The sequence below is a fragment of the Bombina bombina genome, chromosome 4 (genome assembly GCF_027579735.1).
Source record: "Bombina bombina isolate aBomBom1 chromosome 4, aBomBom1.pri, whole genome shotgun sequence".
In the NCBI taxonomy this organism is placed as follows: domain Eukaryota; kingdom Metazoa; phylum Chordata; class Amphibia; order Anura; family Bombinatoridae; genus Bombina; species Bombina bombina.
In genome coordinates, this window is record NC_069502.1 from 886141889 (window position 1) to 886159303 (window position 17415).

General features: G+C 38.2%; 1 protein-coding gene across 1 annotated transcript in view; it reads left to right on the top strand.

The window, feature by feature from the left end:
* The window catches only part of ADGB (androglobin), a 693780-nt gene that overhangs the window by 559044 nt on the left and 117321 nt on the right, over positions 1 to 17415 (top strand). Inside the window, exons 28-29 of the mRNA XM_053711792.1 lie at positions 8624 to 8796; positions 11418 to 11529. Of these exons, the coding sequence (XP_053567767.1) occupies positions 8624 to 8796; positions 11418 to 11529 (285 nt within the window). The remainder of the gene's footprint in view (positions 1 to 8623; positions 8797 to 11417; positions 11530 to 17415) is intronic.

A 17415-nucleotide genomic window follows, 5' to 3' on the forward strand; every position in this document is an offset into this window, starting at 1 on the left:
CTCTCCTTCCGATAAACATTCTGGAACTAAGAGCGATATTCAACGCTCTTCAGGCTTGGCCTCAGCTTGCTGCGGTCAGGTTCATCAGATTTCAGTCGGACAACATCACGACTGTAGCTTACATCAACCATCAAGGGGGAACAAGGAGTTCCCTAGCAATGTTGGAGGTTTCAAAGATAATTCTATGGGCAGAGATTCACTCTTGCCATCTATCAGCTATCCACATCCCAGGAGTAGAGAACTGGGAGGCGGATTTTCTAAGTCGACAGACTTTTCATCCGGGGGAGTGGGAGCTCCATCCGGAGGTATTTGCACAGTTGATTCAACTTTGGGACAAACCAGAACTGGATGTCATGGCGTCTCGTCAGAACGCCAAGCTTCCTTGTTACGGATCCAGGTCCAGGGATCCCAAGGCAGCACTGATAGATGCTCTAGCAGCGCCTTGGTCCGTCAACCTGGCTTATGTGTTTCCACCGTTTCCTCTGCTCCCTCGTCTGATTGCCAAGATCAAGCAGGAGAGAGCATCAGTGATTTTGATAGCACCTGCGTGGCCACGCAGGACTTGGTATGCAGATCTGGTGGACATGTCATCCTTTCCACCATGGACTCTGCCGCTGAGACAGGACCTTCTACTTCAGGGTCCTTTCAACCATCCAAATCTAATTTCTCTGCGTCTGACTGCTTGGAGATTGAACGCTTGATTTTATCAAAGCGTGGTTTCTCCGAGTCGGTCATTGATACCTTAATACAGGCACGAAAGCCTGTCACCAGGAAAATCTATCATAAGATATGGTGTAAATATCTTCATTGGTGTGAATCCAAAGGTTACTCATGGAGTAAAGTCAGGATTCCTAAGATATTATCCTTTCTCCAAGAAGGATTGGAGAAGGGTTTGTCAGCTAGTTCCTTAAAGGGACAGATTTCTGCTCTGTCTATTCTTTTGCACAAACGTCTGGCTGAGGTTCCAGATGTTCAGGCATTTTGTCAGGCTCTGGTTAGAATCAAGCCTGTGTTTAAACCTGTTGCTCCGCCATGGAGTTTAAATTTAGTTCTTAAGGTTCTTCAAAGGGTTCCGTTTGAACCTTTGCATTCCATAGATATTAAGCTCTTATCTTGGAAAGTTCTGTTTTTAGTAGCTATCTCCTCGTCTCGAAGAGTTTCGGAGTTATCTGCTTTACAATGTGATTCCCCTTATCTCATTTTCCATGCAGATAAGGTAGTGTTATGTACCAAACCTGGTTTTCTACCTAAGGTGGTATCTAATAAAAATATCAATCAGGAGATTGTTGTACCGTCACTGTGTCCTAATCCTTCTTCAAAGAAGGAACGTCTTTTACACAATCTTGATGTGGTTCGTGCTTTAAAGTTTTATTTACAAGCTACTAAAGATTTTCGTCAAACATCTGCATTGTTTGTTGTCTATTCTGGACAGAGGAGAGGCCAAAAGGCTTCGGCAACGTCTCTTTCTTTTTGGCTAAGGAGTATAAAACGCTTAGCTTATGATACTGCTGGCCAGCAGCCTCCTGAAAGAATTACAGCTCATTCTACTAGAGCGGTAGCTTCCACATGGGCTTTTAAAAATGAGGCTTCTGTTTAACAGATTTGTAAGGCGGCGACTTGGTCTTCGCTTCATACTTTTTCTAAATTCTATAAATTTGATACTTTTGCTTCTTCGGAGGCTATTTTTGGGAGAAAGGTTTTACAGGCAGTGGTGCCTTCCGTTTAAGCGCCTGCCTTGTCCCTCCCTTCATCCGTGTCTTATAGCTTTGGTATTGGTATCCCACAAGTAATGGATGATCCGTGGACTGGATACACCTTACAAGAGAAAACAAAATGTATGCTTACCTGATAAATTTATTTCTCTTGTGGTGTATCCAGTCCATGGCCCGCCCTGTCATTTTAAGGCAGGTGTTTTTTATTTTTAAACTACAGTCACCACTGCACCCTATAGTTTCTCCTTTCTCTTGCTTGTCTTCGGTCGAATGACTGGGGTTGGCAGTTAGGGGAGGAGCTATATAGACAGCTCTGCTGTGGGTGATCCTCTTGCAGCTTCCTGTTGGGAAGGAGAATATCCCACAAGTAATGGATGATCCGTGGACTGGATACACCACAAGAGAAATAAATTTATCAGGTAAGCATAAATTTTGTTTTACACAATGATGTTCAATGTTGTTGCTAATTTATCAAGTTCTGTAAACGTGCAACAGTAGCAATGTACAAATCCCTTACTGGTGTCCAGAATAAAACTCGAAACGGTACCTTGACCTTTTCTCGGCAATATCACAGTCCTTTCCAGTGGGACCAGTTCTGTCTGTTACACTGGCATACACTTCTAATCCAAAGCCAATCGTGCTGCTCCCTTTTAGCCGGGCTCTCCTCACCTCGGCTCTGATATAGGCGAATATATGAAACAAAGAAAAAACAGAGCGCACAGAAGAAACGATTCAAGTGTATTTTATTCAAAACATGACACGCACATATAAAATCACACTTACTGGATGTAAGTCAGATTAAAACCTCCAATAAACCTTTTGCTAATTACAACAATGATCTGGAGTACAGATGGCTCTTTCTTCCCCACAGCCACCGGCTCATCGGAGTCTCCGTAAACCCCTACGGTTGTGATCACGTGATGATCAAGTACGGGGTAATTGAAGTCCTAAAACCTCAACGCGTTTCTCCCGGTCCACGGCCAGGCTTTTTCAAGAGGACAAAATCGAATGAAAGAGTGTAGTAAAGAACATAAATGGATGATTTTAATAAAACCTAATGTGTATGTAAAGTTTGCAATATACATGGATTACCTTCTTTTGCATCAAAAGCCTACTTCCCCTTTAAGGCTGTGAAATGATCTAGAAACAGGATCATATTTCACAGAGCAGTGTGGGAGAAGTCAGATATTTAGCTCCAGTGTCTGCATAGGCTAACTTATTACCGTGGTAACCGGTGCCAGGAGAAGTAGAAGCTACCGAGTAGAGAGGCAGGACTGCTTGATTTTAGCCTATGCGTTCATTTGTGCTGCTGTTCTGATTTAAATAAAACATGAAGGTTTCTTAGCTCTGTGCATTACACTGCGCACATCCTACTGCAGAAAGCCAGGCATGTCAGCTAGGGACTCCTGGCTGTGAGCACTGTAAGTGAGGGAAAACACCTAGCTCTGTATACTAGAGTGAGCATTATGTACTGTACATATGCACATACCTCCCAACATTTGTAAGAGCCAGAAGGACACTTTTCTCCCCGTTAATAGAGCTCAGTTGCAGGCTCCATACACACGGGTACTATACAGCATATCCTATTAGAGGGGACAAAAACATACATACACTTACATACATATTTACATACACATACATATTTACACACACATACATATTTACACACACATACATATTTACATACACATACATATTTACATACACATACATATTTACACACACATACATATTTACACACACATACATATTTACATACACATACATATTTACATACACATACATATTTACACACACATACATATTTACATACACATACATATTTACATACACATACATATTTACACACACATACATATTTACATACACATACATATTTACATACACATACATATTTACACACACATACATATTTACACACACATACATATTTACATACACATACATATTTACATACACATACATATTTACACACACATACATATTTACATACACATACATATTTACATACACATACATATTTACACACACATACATATTTACATACACATACATATTTACACACACATACATATTTACACACACATACATATTTACACACACATACATATTTACATACACATACATATTTACACACACATACATATTTACACACGCATACATATTTACATACACATATTTAGACACATACACACACACCTATTTACATATATACACACCTATTTACACACACACATACATATTTACACACACATGCATACATATTTTCATGCACATATTTATACACACCTATTAACATACACATACACACATTTACATTTACATACATACATGCATATATAATTACATACACACATTTACATACACATACAGGGAGTGCAGAATTATTAGGCAAATGAGTATTTTGACCACATCATCCTCTTTATGCATGTTGTCTTACTCCAAGCTGTATAGGCTCGAAAGCCTACTACCAATTAAGCATATTAGGTGATGTGCATCTCTGTAATGAGAAGGGGTGTGGTCTAATGACATCAACATCCTATATCAGGTGTGCATAATTATTAGGCAACTTCCTTTCCTTTGGCAAAATGGGTCAAAAGAAGGACTTGACAGGCTCAGAAAAGTCAAAAATAGTGAGATATCTTGCAGAGGGATGCAGCACTCTTAAAATTGCAAAGCTTCTGAAGCGTGATCATCGAACAATCAAGCGTTTCATTCAAAATAGTCAACAGGGTCGCAAGAAGCGTGTGGGAAAACCAAGGCGCAAAATAACTGCCCATGAACTGAGAAAAGTCAAGCGTGCAGCTGCCAAGATGCCACTTGCCACCAGTTTGGCCATATTTCAGAGCTGCAACATCACTGGAGTGCCCAAAAGCACAAGGTGTGCAATACTCAGAGACATGGCCAAGGTAAGAAAGGCTGAAAGACGACCACCACTGAACAAGACACACAAGCTGAAACGTCAAGACTGGGCCAAGAAATATCTCAAGACTGATTTTTCTAAGGTTTTATGGACTGATGAAATGAGAGTGAGTCTTGATGGGCCAGATGGATGGGCTCGTGGCTGGATTGGTAAAGGGCAGAGAGCTCCAGTCCGACTCAGACGCCAGCAAGGTGGAGGTGGAGTACTGGTTTGGGCTGGTATCATCAAAGATGAGCTTGTGGGGCCTTTTTGGGTTGAGGATGGAGTCAAGCTCAACTCCCAGTCCTACTGCCAGTTTCTGGAAGACACCTTCTTCAAGCAGTGGTACAGGAAGAAGTCTGGATCCTTCAAGAAAAACATGATTTTCATGCAGGACAATGCTCCATCACACGCGTCCAAGTACTCCACAGCGTGGCTGGCAAGAAAGGGTATAAAAGAAGAAAATCTAATGACATGGCCTCCTTGTTCACCTGATCTGAACCCCATTGAGAACCTGTGGTCCATCATCAAATGTGAGATTTACAAGGAGGGAAAACAGTACACCTCTCTGAACAGTGTCTGGGAGGCTGTGGTTGCTGCTGCACGCAATGTTGATGGTGAACAGATCAAAACACTGACAGAATCCATGGATGGCAGGCTTTTGAGTGTCCTTGCAAAGAAAGGTGGCTATATTGGTCACTGATTTGTTTTTGTTTTGTTTTTGAATGTCAGAAATGTATATTTGTGAATGTTGAGATGTTATATTGGTTTCACTGGTAAAAATAAATAATTGAAATGGGTATATATTTGTTTTTTGTTAAGTTGCCTAATAATTATGCACAGTAATAGTCACCTGCACACACAGATATCCCCCTAAAATAGCTATAACTAAAAACAAACTAAAAACTACTTCCAAAACTATTCAGCTTTGATATTAATGAGTTTTTTGGGTTCATTGAGAACATGGTTGTTGTTCAATAATAAAATTAATCCTCAAAAATACAACTTGCCTAATAATTCTGCACTCCCTGTATACATATTTACACACACACCTATTTATATACATACACATATTTACACATACATACATATTTACATGTCTTCATATATTTACACACAAACACATATTTACATTACACACACATATATTTACACACACATATACACATATTTAAATACACATAAATATACACATTTACATACACACACATATATTTAATATATGTGCAAGTTTGACTTATGGGTTAAACACACAGAAATACAGTGAAGCACATAGTTTTATGAAATGGAAGCATCTAACCTTAAAGGGACAGTCAAGTCCAAAAAAAACTTTCATGTTTCAAATAGGGCATGTAATTTTAAACAACTTTCCAATTTACTTTTATCACCAATTTTGCTTTGTTCTTTTGGTATTCTTAATTGAAAGCTAAACCTAGGAAGTTTCATATGATAGTTTCTAAGCCCTTGAAGGCTGCCTCTTATCACATGCTTTTTTATTTGCTTTTCACAACAGGGGAGAGCTAGTTCATGTAAACCATATAGATAACATTGTGATCACGCCCATGGATTGTGGCAGACACAGCATTAATTGGCTAAAATGAAAGTCATTCGATAATAAATAAAATGCCGTGATCAGGGGCTGTCAGAAGATGCTTAGATACACGGTAATCACAGAAGTAAAAAGTGTATTAATATAACTGTGTTGGTTATGCAAAACTGGGGAATGGGTAATAAAGGGATTATCTATCTTTTAAAACAACAATTCTGGTATTAACTGTCCCAAAAAAAAAACTTTAATGCTGTGCATAGCAGTGCTGACATATAAGGTACTAGTTGTAGCTGTAGGAAAGCTAGAGAACAGGGAAATGGTTCAAAAATAAAAGAGAGGTCCAGAACAGGAGAATTTGGCACTACTCACATGTGATGCTGCTAGATTATACAGATCTGATCACTCTGTATGCTGAATGAAGTAGATTTTTTTGTGCATACTGCCCTGGCTGCGGCGGCACCCCCCAATGCTGGATCCGACTCACAGTCTGAACTTCTGTGTCTGTCAGATTATAATTACCCATGACCAGTGGAGACCTCCTGACCGGCGTTCTCAGAGACACACTGCCACACTCCAGTTGATAGTGAGTGGTGACTTGAGTCCTTGCGATGAAGCTTACAGTTTTCACCGCGGCGCTCTTACTGCCCTCACTCAGAGACGAATCGACACGGCACAAGCAGTCATGTGCGCCAAAAACCTGCGACTGGAGCCACGTGACTGCAGACACTCCCTCGTGCACTGAGTCTGACTATGAATTAGGTGCATTGTGGTCACGTGATGACCATGTATGGGCCCAATAGGATTAAAAAAAAAAAACAACAGAAGGAAAAACCAATAAAGAGCAGCCCGGGGGATGGCAGCAATGCGGGACAGATGTCAATCTTCCTGGGACAGCGGGACAGACTCCGCAAAAATCAGGACAGTTGGGGTATGCATATACATAATAATAACCCAAAAAGTAATACATGTTTATTGCAAACTTTACATACACATAAAACTTTATTTAAGTTATATATTTTTGTTTTTGACTAAACTGTCCCTAATAATTAGTAATTATTATAATGATTTAATAATTATAATGACTCGGAATCTGAATTGTATTATAAAAATCACCTAGATCTCTTCCATGGATTCTTATATCTTTCCACCATGTCATTCATGCCTAAATTGGGTGTGTAGTCACTTCAGCCTGGATGTAGCTCATTGTTTGATCAATATAGAATAGGATACAGGATACTTATTGCAGATATAACTCTGGTTGATCATGACATATTGCAGCTTTTACATCTCAGGATCCGAAACTTATGTGGTAGGTCTGACAGCTTAGTCACTAAATCCATAATGTAGGCAAAGCTGTTTTAATTATACCTCATATTTTATATTATTTTTAATCTCATAAGAATTTGATATTCAGTTTGATAAAAGGGATAGTAAACCCAATTTTTTTTCTTTCATGCTTCAGATAGAGCATGCAATTTTAATCAACTTTCTAATTTACTCCTATTATTTTTCTACGTTCTCTTGGTATCTGTATTTGAAAATTAGAAATGTAAGCTTAGGAGCCGGACCACTTTTAGTTCAAACTCTGGGCAGCACTTGCTGATTGATGGCTACATTTAGATAATAATCCTTATCTTATTTCTCACTGTATAAACAAAGACCCATACTTAGAGTCCAATGATCTAAAGCTCTCCGCTTTACCTAAGAAGTTTTGTCAGTACTGAGAGGTCAGGCAAATTTTAGTTTGAGAGCTGTTTGGCTAGCTTTGCTGGGTTATGAATGTGAAGGAGAGACACCTACTGAACATAACCTTTTTAATGTTAAATAAAATCCCCAAAGATCCTGTATGATTTCTCTCCATGCTGGTGAGTTTTTATTTTTTATCATCGAGCCCAAAGAGAGCAATTAATCAATTAAAACGTAACATTTTAGTACCTGTCTCCACCCCCCCACCACAGACACACACACTGGGAGTGTGATTTGTTCTGCACCTTCTCGTTTACATATCTTTTCTATAGTCAGTACTTATGTACTAAAATGTTTAGTATAGGTGGGGATGCAATAGGCAAAAACAGCTATTTCAAATGACAAAATAAAAGTAAATCAAGTAATATACTTCAGCAGGTAAAATTATTAATTAGGAATACATAAAAGGGAAAAATGATAGTACACTGTCCCTTTAACGCTATACATTTCCTTATTTATAATGGTTTGTGTTTCTCTTCCATTTTTTTTTTTCTCAGTAGCTTTTCTTACCCTGAAATTGAACCCGGTCAGGCAAAAGAAAGACAATAATATTTTAGAACGTGTTTTTTTTTCTCCCCAAGTTGTATTAAATAGCCTAAGCTTCATTTCCTGTTGTGCAAATGTGAAGAAATAGATTTAACAGAAAGTAAAGTTTAAATAAAAAATATTGTGCTATCATATGAATAATAATGACTTCTATTTTTTATTTAACAGCAAGCAGAAGCCAGTTATTATTAAATGGATCAAAGAAAGGTAGAATCACTTCTGGTGGGAGTCTGAAAAACAACAAAACATCCTCAAGACCTGAAAGTAAATTAGATGTACACTGTGCAGAGACTGAAAGCCTAGAGGAAAAAATACAGCATCAGGTGAGTGATAACGTTATAGTTATTTTACTTTCCTTTTTATAAAAAGTAATGTTCAGTAAAATGTATGTGCTGTTCTAAGTAGCTTTATGAAAAATGATTTTCCCTTATCTTAAAGAGACAGTAAAGTCCCTTTAAACATTAGGCGGCAGCACTATTTCCTATCATGTAGTGCTCCAGATATGTGCACTCTATCTATCTAGATATCTCTTCAACAAAGAATAACAAGAGAATGAAGCAAATTTGATAGTAGAGTAAATGGGAAAGTTTTTTAAAATTGTATTCTCTATCTGAATCATGAAAGAAAACACTTGGGTTTCATGTCCCTTTAATATTTGAATATGAACATGATCTTACCAACTAGGTTGTAGGCTCATAACCACATTTCCTGAAAAGTTTCTTCAGATTCTCTACAGTTGTAATACTTTACCTAATCATCAATTTTATTTATATGGATCCTTTGTTAGAAAACATAAAAAAGTAATTTGAACAGTTTCTTAAAGGGACAGTAAAGTCAAAATTATTTTTTTATGATTCAGATAGAGCATGCAATTTAAACGACTTTCTAATTTTATTATTTTATCAAATTTGCTTTATTCTCTTGGTATCCTTTCCATCAAATTGTTGACGATTATACCTAGGTAGGCTCACGATCACCAGTGCACTGCTGGAAGCTAGCTGTTCATTGGTGGCTGCACATATATAACTCTTGTTATTGGCTCATTAGAAGTGTTCAGCAAGGACCCAGTAGTGCACAGGTTTAATCTTTAACAGAGAATATCAAGAGAACAAATCAAATCTGATAATCAAACTAAATTAGAAAGTCATTTAAAATGACATGCTCTGTCCGAATCATAAGTTTAACTTTTTGACTTTTCTTTCCCTTTAAAAGTGGATTCCTCTATCTGAATCATGAAAGCTAGCTGTACTCAAAAATGATTTCCCCTTTAATGTGTTCTTAATTGTCCATTTTACATGTGTGCGGAATTGTATGCAAATGATTCCTTTATTTTTATTTTGTTATTTGACATAGCTACTTTTGCCAATTGTATCCCCTGATTACTGAAAGTAATCAACATTTTCTCTGTAGAAAAGTTATGTAAACAGTAGGCAATAGCACCAATTAATCTTAAAGTGGCGGTAGGAGGGAAAGAGCGATTTTTGTATCTGAAATAGCTGGTTGTGTTCATTCAACCCCCCCCCCCCCGCCATAATTAGCATTTAAATACCTAACCTACATAGCATTAGCAGTTTGGTTTACTTCAGGCTTAACCCATTGTTATGGGCCTGTCCTGGAGAATAGGTGATGGTTTTATTGAGCAGAACCAGCTATCGCAAATACAAAAGTAAATATGAAGAAACAATTCCCCATACAGTTAACATGCTGCAGTATGTATAACAAGTCATTTGGAGCATATAAAAGGGAAACAAAATAGTATTGGCCCTTTTATTTGCCGTCCATTTCCCTTTAAGATGTAACCTAATAACTATTGCATGGTACAATATTACCAACATTAAATTAAATAATGTAAAACATAATTTTGGAAGATTACTTCTGTTTAAATTATATTTTTGTCACAGTCAGCAAGCACGTAATAATGCCAGCAGCTTAAATTAGAATTACATATATTGTAATGGTCAGTGGGTATTGTATGATGAATATCAGTATCATGTATTAAAGGAATGGTTCATCAGTTGGACTTTAACCGGACATAAAAAACATTATTTTTTTTAAATTCAGATAAGTATACAATTTTAAACATCTTTCCAACTCAGGAGCAGCAATGCACTACTGGGAGTTGACTGAATGCGTCAGGTGAGGCAATGACAAGAGACAATTAAGTGCAGCCACCAATCAGCAGCCAGCTCCCATTAGTGCATTGCTGCTCCTGAGCCTCCCTAAGTGTGCTCTTAAACAAATTATAGCTCTGTTTTCCGCTCTGAACCATCAGTGCTCTGCGAGTCCCGAGCTGTATTTCTGCTGTGTGTTTACCCCCTTTGCGGGGGGAGATAAACACACAGTAGTGTAGAGTTGATAGTCTTAAAATGACATGATCTGACAGATTAGAACTTGTAATTTTTTTTACTATAATGGCCCTTTAAGAACATCGCTGACCTGTTTGATAATTCATTTCCCTGATGGTTTTGCACTACTCAATAAGTGAAGCAAACTTAATAATGATCTATGAAAGTTTATTATAAAGTTTTTTAAATCATTTGGTATAATTTAATTCAGCCCTTAGCCCGAACATTAAAAAATAGAAGCTATATTTTTGTCTAATGACCATGATGTTCTTATTGTTTTTGCTTTTATAGAACTGCAAATATTTCTAAACTCTTTTGACAACATAATTTCTTTTCTCAGTAATCATGAAAATATAAAACAGTGTATGCATGCTTAATTATATGAAGAAAATACAATTTGATTAGATACTGGAGCGATCATCCATTATCTTTGTATATAAACGGTCACGTCAAAAGAATTTGAGTTATTACTAAATAAAGTTTCCTAGTGATTGTAAAACTTGTAGCCACCAATAACCTCAGCATTGGATAATGATTAGAGAAAAAAGGAAAGATGTTAATGATTTTGAAATGTTCTGATATTAATTCAGTAATTCCTAATATCTTTATTTATACAGTTGCACAAATACATAATTCAAGCTACTGTACTGAATGATAGTTGGAAGCTTACAGAGAGCCAGGCTGCCTTTGTTGAAAGTCTAAGGGAGTCCGAGAAGCAAGAAAGTCAAGGTACAGCTTTGTAAATATTTTATAGATATAGACGTTTAATTGTATAAAATATAAGATTCAATAAAATACTGATTAGGTCAGAATACCAAAAGGACACTTAAAGGGCTATGAAATCCCTAAACAGAGCATACAATAATAAAAAAAAAAAAAGTTTACAATATACTTCTATTATCAAATTTGCTTCATTCCCATGTTATTCTTTGTTGAAGAGATACAGACGGCTAGATTACGAGTTGTGCGTTAAGGTAAAAAAGCAGCATTAAGAGGTCCTAACGCAGCTTTTTTACGCCCACTGTTATTACGAGTCTTGCAAATTTAGGGGCACCGCACACTTCTTTGGCCTTACCGCAAAACGACTTATGTAAACTTCGTAAAGTCTTTTTTCTATGGGACTTCCATAGCGCCGGTATTACGAGTCTGTCCTGGGAGGCCAAAAAGTGAGCGGTACACCCTACCCAGTCAAGAGTCCAAACGCATTTAAAAGTCAGTAGTTAAGAGTTTTATGGTACAACGCCGTAACAAAAAACTCATAACTAAAGTGCTAAAAAGTACATTAACACCCATAAACTACCTATTAACACCTAAATTGAGGCCCTCCCACATCGCAAACACTAAAATTAGATTTTAAAACCCTAATCTGCCGCTCCGGACACCGCCGCCACCTACATTATATTTATGAACACCTAATCTGCTGCCCCCAACATCGCTGACACCTACATTATATTTATTAACCCCTAATCTGCCGCCCCCAATGTCGCCGCAACCCACCTACACTTATTAACCCCTAAACCACTGCATTGCTGCCTCGCAAATATTAGTTAAATATTATTAACCCCTAATCTGCCGTCCCTAACATCGCCGCCACCTACCTACATTTATTAACCCCTAATCTGCTGCCCCCCAACGTCGCTGCCACTATACTAAATGTATTAACCCCTAAACCTAAGTCTAACCCTAACACCCCCTAATTGAAATATAAATTAAATAAATCTAACTAAAAATTCCTATCATTACCTAAATAACTCCTATTTAAAACTAAATACCTGTAAAATAAACCCTAAGCTAGCTACAATATAGCTAATAGTTACATTGTAGCTATCTTAGGGTTTATTTTTATTTTACAGGCAAGTTTGTATTTATATTAACTAGGTAGAATAGTTATTAAATAGTTATTAACTATTTAATAAATACCTAGCTAAAATACATACAAAAGTACCTGTAAAATAAAACCTAACCTAAGTTACAATAACACCTAACACTACACTATAATTAAATAAATTTACCAAATTATCAACAATTAAATAAATTAAATTAAATTAGCTAAAGTACAAAAAAAACCACTAAATTACAGAAAATAATAAATAAATTACAAGATATTTAAACTAATTACACCTAATTTAATAGCCCTATCAAAATAAAAAAAGCCCCCCCCAAATAAAAAAAAAACCTTAGCCTAAACTAAACTATCAATAGCCCTTAAAAGGGCCTTTTGCGGGGCATTGCCCCAAAGTTATCAGCTCTTTTACCTGTAAAAAAAAATACAAACAACCCCCCCAACAATAAAAATCACCACCCACACAAACAACCCTCCAAATAAAATACAATCTAAAAAAACCTAAGCTCCCCATTGCCCTGAAAAGGGCATTTGGATGGGCATTGTCCTTAAAAGGGCAGTTAGCTCTTTTGCGGCCCAAACCCTAATCTAAAAATAAAACCCACCCAATACACCCTTAAAAAAACCTAACACTAACCCCCTGAAGATCGACTTACAGTTCTAAAGACCGGACATCCGTCCTCAAGGAAGCGGCAGAAGTCTTCATCCAACCAGGCCGAAGTCCTCAACGAAGCCGGGAGAAGTCTTCATCCAAGCCGGGCGAAGTGGTCCTCCAGACGAGCAGAAGTCTTCATCCAGATGGCATCTTCTATCTTCATCCATCCGACGTGGAGCGGGTCCATCTTCAAGACATCCCACGCGGAGCATCCTCTTCAAACAAAGTCTTCTTACTGAATGACTGTTCCTTTAAGTGACGTCATCCAAGATGGCGTCCCTTGGATTCCGATTGGCTTATAGAAGTCTATCAGCCAATCGGAATTAAGGTAGAAAAAATCCTATTGGCTGATGCAATCAGCCAATACGATTGAAGTTCAATCCTATTGGCTGATCCAATCAGCCAATAGGATTAAGCTTGCATTCTATTGGCTGATTGGAACAGCCATCAGCCAATAGGATTTTTTCTACTTTAATTCCGATTGGCTGATAGAATTCTTGGATGACGTCACTTAAAGGAACAGTCATTCTGTAAGAAGACTTCGTTTTAAGAAGAGGATGCTCCGCATCGGATGTCTTGAAGATGGACCCGCTCTGCATTGGATGGATGAAGATAGAAGATGCCGTCTGGATGACCACTTCGTCCGGCTTGGATGAAGACTTCTCCCGGCTTCGTTGAGGACTTCGGCCCGGTTGGATGAAGACTTCTGCCGCTTCCTTGAAGATGGATGTCCGGTCTTCAGAACTGTAAGTCGATCTTCAGGGGGTTAGTGTTAGGTTTTTTAAGGGTGTATTGGGTGGGTTTTATTTTTAGGTTAGGGTTTGGGCCTGCAATAGAGCTAACTGCCCTTTTAAGGGCAATGCCCATCCAAATGCCCTTTTCAGGGCAATGGGGAGCTTAGGTTTTTTTAGATAGTATTTTATTTGGGGGGTTAGTTGTGTGAGTGGTGGGTTTTACTGTTGGGGGGTTGTTTGTATTTTTTTTTACAGGTAAAAGAGCTGATTACTTTGGGGCAATGCCCCGCAAAAGGCCCTTTTAAGGGCTATTGATAGTTTAGTTTAGGCTAGGGATTTTTTTTATTTTGGGGGGCTTTTTTATTTTGATAGGGCTATCAGATTAGGTGTAATTAGTTTAAATATCTTGTAATTTGTTTATTATTTTCTGTAATTTAGTGTTTGTTTGTTTCTTGTACTTTAGCTAATTTAAGTTAATTTATTTAATTGTTGTTAATTTAGTAAATTTATTTAATTATAGTGTAGTGTTAGGTGTTATTGTAACTTAGGTTAGGTTTAATTTTACAGGTACTTTTGTATTTATTTTAGCTAGGTAGTTATTAAATAGTTAATAACTATTTAATAACTATTCTACCTAGTTAAAATAAATACAAACCTGCCTGTAAATTAAAAATAAACCCTAAGCTAGATACAATGTTACTATTAGTTATATTGTAGCTATCTTAGGGTTTATTTTATAGGTAAGTATTTAGTTTTAAATAGGAATAATTTAGTTAATGATAGTAATTTTTAGTTAGATTTATTGTAATTATATTTAAGTTAGGGGGCGTTAGGTTTAGGGTTAGACTTAGGTTTAGGGGTTAATACATTTAATATAGTGGCGGCAACGTTGGGGGCGGCAGATTAGGGGTTAATAAATGTAGGTAGGTGGCGGCGATGTTAGGGACGGCAGATGAGGGGTTAATAATATTTAACTAATGTTTGTGAGGCGGGAGTGTGGCGGTTTAGGGGTTAATATGTTTATTATAGTGGCGGCGACGTTGGGGGTGGCAGATTAGGGGTTAATAAATATAATGTAGGTGTCGGCGATGTTGGGGGCAGCAGATTAGGGGTTCATAAGTATAATGTAGGTGGCGGCGGTGCCCAGAGCGGCAGATTAGGGGTTAATAAATATAATGCAGGTGGCGGCGATGTCGGGGGCGGCAGATTAGGGGTTAATAAGTGTAATATTAGAGGTGTTTAGACTCAGGGTTCATGTTAGGGTGTTAGGTGTAGACATAAATTTTATTTCCCCATAGGAATCAATGGGGCTGCGTTACTGAGTTTTACGCTGCTTTTTTGCAGGTGTTAGGCCTTTTTCTCAGCCGGCTCTCCCCGTTGATTCCTATGGGGAAATCGTGCACGAGCACGTACGACCAGCTCACCGCTGACTTAAACAGCGCTGGTATTGGAGTGCGGTAAGGAGCAAAATTTTGCTCAACGCTCACTTCTTATCTTTTAACGCCGGGTTTGTAAAAACCTGTAATACCAGCGCTGCAGGTAAGTGAGCGGTGAGAAAAAACTGCTAGTTAGTACCGCACAGCCTCTAACGCACAAAAATCGAGAGTTAGGTATCTGGAGCACTACATGACAAGAACTAGCACTGCCATCTAGTGCTTTTGCAAATAGATATCATTCTTGCAAAACGGCTGCCATATAGTGCTCTAGATACGTGCACGCTCCTGAGCTTAAAGGGACATAATACTCATATGCTAAATCACATGAAAGGGATGCAGCATAACGGTAAAAAGCTGACAAGAAAATATCACCTGAGCATCTCTATGTAAAAAAGGAAGATATTTTACATCAAAATGTATTCAGCTTAACAAAGTTAGTGCTGTGTAAACAGTTGTACTTCAGCTGCGGTTTGGCTGCAAGTTGAAAAAAAAAGTCATCATCAGCAGTGCTGAGGTAATGCTTTGCCATTGCTGTGATCTTATGAGAAAAACTGATACACACTCCATTGCAAGTCCTGGAACAAGCATCCTGACTGGCTGCTTAAAGTCCCAGTGGGGTGTGAATACTTAGGACATTTTGAGGTAAAATATCTTCCTTTTTTACATTGAGATGTTCAGGTAATATTTTCTAGTCAGCTTTTTACAGCTATGTTGCATCACTTTCATGTGCTTCAAGATTTGGGTATCATGCCCTTTCTTTTCAACAAAAGATACCACGAGAACAAAGGAAATTTGATAATAGAAGTAAATTAAAATGTTGTTTAAAATGGCATGCTCTAGCTAGAAAAAAATGTGGGTTTCATATTCCTTTAAAGGACTATTACAGGGCATAAAGAAAATGCTCTAATATGTTAGAGCAATTTTTTTCTTAAACGGGGAGAGTCCACAGCTGCATTCATTACTTTTGGGAAATACAGAACCTGGCCACCAAGAGGAGGCAAAGACACCCCAGCCAAAGGCTTAAATACCTCCCCCACTTCCCTCATCCCCCAGTCATTCTTTGCCTTTCATAACAGGAGGATGGCAGAGAAGTGCCGAAGATTCGGAGTAGTCTCTTATGGAGAGTAGTACTCTTCGGAATGGGACTGCAGTTTTAAGTAGTCCTATCAGCCTCTGAGTGAGAGCATGGATGAAAGTTAGAGTCCGGAGATGCAGGGAAAGTCTTTCTGCGAATCCATCCCGACTCATATTAACAGCTCCATAGGCAATCAGCATTGACGAGTTTCGCTGCCTGCTTTCTTCACTCAAGTCCATGTCAGAAGCTATGCTTCTATCTGGCACACTTGAAGGGCCGTGTTCCTGTTCCATGGCGTAGATTCCGGTAAGATTGTTTCATTTTACTTTCAATATGAGAATGTAATGTAATGAAGAAGCCAGGGTCTCAGTGGGACTGCTTTATCTTTATGGAATCAAGGGTTAATATCTCCTGAGGGGGGTTATTGAACAGGTGGGACTTTAATCATGTTTGTTATGTTATTCTGTCTGCTTATGTGTAGTGATACTTAGGCTCGTGGCTATTTCAGAACATATCGGCCATTTTTGTCAGGCTGCGCGGTCCTTGTGGACTGGCGTGTTTTTCTTTGGCCTGCACGGTGCACCTTGTGACCGGGCGTGGTCACCTTTTCTGTTCTCCATTTCCGTATCCTGACTTTGTGGCGACGGAGCGAGTCTGTTTCGCTAGTTGTCTGGGTTATAGGAGGTGGTGAGTGCCCCAGCCATTGGTGGTGTAAGGTTCCGTTTATTCTTTATCCATAATCTCAATCACCAAGTTATGGAGGATTCTGATTTTTTTGGAGATGGATGTCTCTGATTCAGATTCTACTTCTTGCGAAGAATATGAAATGACCCGGTTAATCCATGCCCATCAGTTATGTTCAGAATGCCGCT